We start from the raw sequence: 3,346 nt of genomic DNA on the forward strand, positions 1-3,346 counted from the left end.
AAAAAAAAAAAAAAAAAGATGACCGGTAAGGGGATCTTAACCCTTGGGCTTGGTGTTGTCAGCACCACACTCAGCCAGTGAGCGAACCGGCCATCCCTATATGGGATCCGAACCCATGGCCTTGGTGTTATCAGCAATGCACTCTCCTGAGTGAGCCACGGGCCGGTCCTCATTAGGGTTTTTTGTGATGGTAAGATTTACTTTCTATTTCTCATTTGCATTTTTGTTCTACCAGTAGGTTTTGTTCTTTCTTGTGTGTTTATGGTAGTTATTATTGATTATCAGATTCCAGACACAGGACTTCCTTGAGGATTTCTTGTAGGGTTGGTCATGGTGGTGAACAACAGTTTTTGTATATATATAAAATACACTATTTTCCCCTCATTTCTGAAGGATAGCTTTGCTGGGTACAGTATTCTTGGCTGGCAGTTTTTTCCTTTTAGTATTTTGAATATATCATCCCACTTTCTTCTGGCCTGTAGAGTTTCTGCTGAGAAGTCTGCTGTTAGTCTGATAGGGACTCCCTTATAGGTGACTTGACACTTTTCTCTTGCTTCTTTTAAGAGTCTCTGTCTTTGAGCTTTGCCACTTTTTTTTTTTTTTTTTGTCCTTTTTTGAGACCGGCCTCACCGCGCTCAGCCAGTGAGCGCTGTGAGTGCACCGGTCATCCCTATATAGGATCCGAACCCGCGGCAGGAGTGCTGCTGTGCTCCCAGCGCTGCACTCTCCCGAGTGCACCATGGGCTCGGCCCAAGCTTTGCCACTTTGACTATAATGTGTCTTGGAGAGGTTGAATCTGTTTAATCTTTTTGAGTTGAATCTGTTTGAGGATCTTTGAGCCTCCTGGGTCTGAACATCTGTGTCTCTCCCTATACCTGGCAAGTTTTCTGTTATTATTTCATTGAATAGGTTTTCCATCCCTTTTCCTTTCTTCTCTCCTTCTGGAACACCCATGATTCAAATGTTTGTGTGCTTAAGGTTGTGTGTTAGCTCCCTTATATTTTCTTCATTTTTCAAAATTCTTCTTTCCTTTTTTTGGTCCACCTGGATTATTTCAAAAAGACTATCTTCAAGATTAGAAATTCTTTCTTCTGCTTGTTCTAGCCTGTTGCTTAAGCACTCAGTTGTGTTTTTTACTTTGTTGAGTGAATCTTTTAGTTCCATGATTTCTGCAACATTCTTTTTTAAGGTATTAATCTCTTTGTAAATTTCCCCCTTCATATCCTGGATTTTCTTTCTCATTTCATTATGTTGTCTGAGTCTTCTTGTATCTCAGTGAGTTTCCTTAAGATTGTTGCTGACAATTCCTTTTCAGTCATTTCAAGGGTTTCCCTCTCTATAGGGCCTAGCATTTGAGAATTACTGTATTCTTTTGGTGGTATCATATTTTCTTGGATTTTCATATTTCTAGTATATCTATGTTGATGTCTGGCCATATGGTATAGCAAATGCTTTTTCTATTACTCTGGAGTGGGCTGTGAGGAGAGAGATATCCTCTTCTTTTTCTCGTCTCTGCTGGTGACTCTCCTAGTGTCAGTGCAGTCAAGTGTCTGGCAGGCTGTCTGCACAGTGGTTGTGGCAACTGCTATGGTATTGAGTCGCTTTTGCAGCAGCTGTGACTGTGGCAGTGGCTGTGGTGGGCCATCCAAGTGGAAGTGGTGTTTTTGGCATGCTCCTTGCCTGCTTCTGGGCAGAGGGGACTGCCCTTGGCTCCTGGCTAGGACCCCGGGTGTGCTCTGCTTCCGAGAGGAGGGGGCTGCCCTCGGCTCCTGCTTAGAACTCCAGGCATGCTCTGCTTCTTGCCTGCTTCCAGGTAGAAGGGGCTACCCTCAGCTCCTGCCTAGAACCCAAGGCATGCTCTACTTCTTGCTTGCTTCTGGGTGGAGCAGGCTGCCCTTGGTTCCTGCCTAGGACTCTGGGTGTGCTCTACTTCTTGCCTGCTTCAAGGCGGAGGGGACTGGCCTTGGCTCTTGCCTAGGACCCTGGGTATGCTTTTGAAAACCCCATTCAAATCATTAGCATGACCAACATGGAGAGGTTACCTGAATTAGAAGGGTGTGTATATGTATGTGTTTGTGTGTGTGTACTTGTGTGCATGAGTGCTTGCATTGCTTGTGTTTCATTTAGGACTTTGATCTTGCTTACTCTAAAAAAGATCTGAAGGAAAACAAAAAGTGATCCAAAAACTTTCCTCTTTTGTACCAGAAACATGCCAACACGTAATTATTTGATAATGTGTAAAACTGAAGTAATGTGACATGAAATCTGACCTGTAGTGACAGTCAGCTCGAACACAGAGTTTCCACTCTCGTTGGGAAACCCACCACTGTTCTTTCCATTCTTCAAAGACCTTACATAGTGTCCGCTGCTCATAATACAACCTAGGGCATGAAAAAATAAATCAGAGGATGTACATGATGATGTTAAAGTTGGCATCTATTCCCAAATACAGTTTCAATTTGCTGTTGACTTCTCATTGAAAAGTAAGCATCAAAATAGATTAAAAACAGACATATTTAACTTTTCAGATCAAAACTTTAGAGCTACTTAAACTAGAAATGAGACAAAAAAAAAATTATACTACAGATCTTACCAATTAAAGATGTTAATGTAAAATAAAAATCTGATTTCTCAAATACTATAAGTGAATTGAGAATTATTTTTTCATTCACCGGACTAAAATATATTTTTTATTTCTACAAAGTAATAGTTACTTCTCATTTATATACATAGGAGATTCAAGTTATAAATTAAGCAAATGCCTAATGATATTCCTAGTACTTAACAGGAATACAGCATAACCAGTTTAACTGAAATCTGGCCAGGGGAGTTATAACAACAGCAAAAGATAGGTAAGAGAGAATAAAGAAGGGAAAAGAATGAAAACAGAAGAGCAATGACAGGTAGTGTTGATGCTAACAAAACACTGCCAAGAAGATTGATAATTCAAGAACTCCAGTCCTGTCAATCACTTTGAATTTCTTTTTACAGTTCTGCAGGTTATGAACATGTCTCTCCTCCTAACCCAATCACAATTTTAAAAACTGGTTTACAAAGATGGTCATAAGGAAATTCACCTCATTATTGTTCATAATAATAAAGAGAGAATAAAACACCACAAATGCTCATCAAAAGAAGACAGGATAAAGCAATTCAATCAAAGTCACAGAGTCATTTTCTATGAACAAAATAGAGCTAAGAGTACTGAAATGGACAACACTCTAGGAAAGTTTTTAATTGAAAAAATAAAGTTACCACAAGGTATGTATAATAGATCTTTTTTTTTTTTTTTTTTTTTTTTTTTTTTCCGTGTCCGGCAACGGATCGCAACCCCCAGTGTTGCCCC

The 3,346-nt window shown here is 40.0% G+C and overlaps 1 protein-coding gene across 3 annotated transcripts in view; it reads right to left on the minus strand.

The window, feature by feature from the left end:
• SFI1 (Sfi1 homolog, spindle assembly associated (yeast)) overlaps positions 1-3,346 on the minus strand; it is a 112,298-nt gene that overhangs the window by 67,101 nt on the left and 41,851 nt on the right. For all 3 annotated transcript variants that reach the window (XM_008566423.1, XM_008566422.1, XM_008566425.1), the window contains one exon: positions 2,271-2,381. In XM_008566423.1, coding sequence (XP_008564645.1) covers positions 2,271-2,381 — 111 coding nt within the window. The remainder of the gene's footprint in view (positions 1-2,270; positions 2,382-3,346) is intronic.

This window comes from Galeopterus variegatus, unplaced genomic scaffold (genome assembly GCF_000696425.1).
Source record: "Galeopterus variegatus unplaced genomic scaffold, G_variegatus-3.0.2 Scaffold241, whole genome shotgun sequence".
NCBI classification, from domain to species: domain Eukaryota; kingdom Metazoa; phylum Chordata; class Mammalia; order Dermoptera; family Cynocephalidae; genus Galeopterus; species Galeopterus variegatus.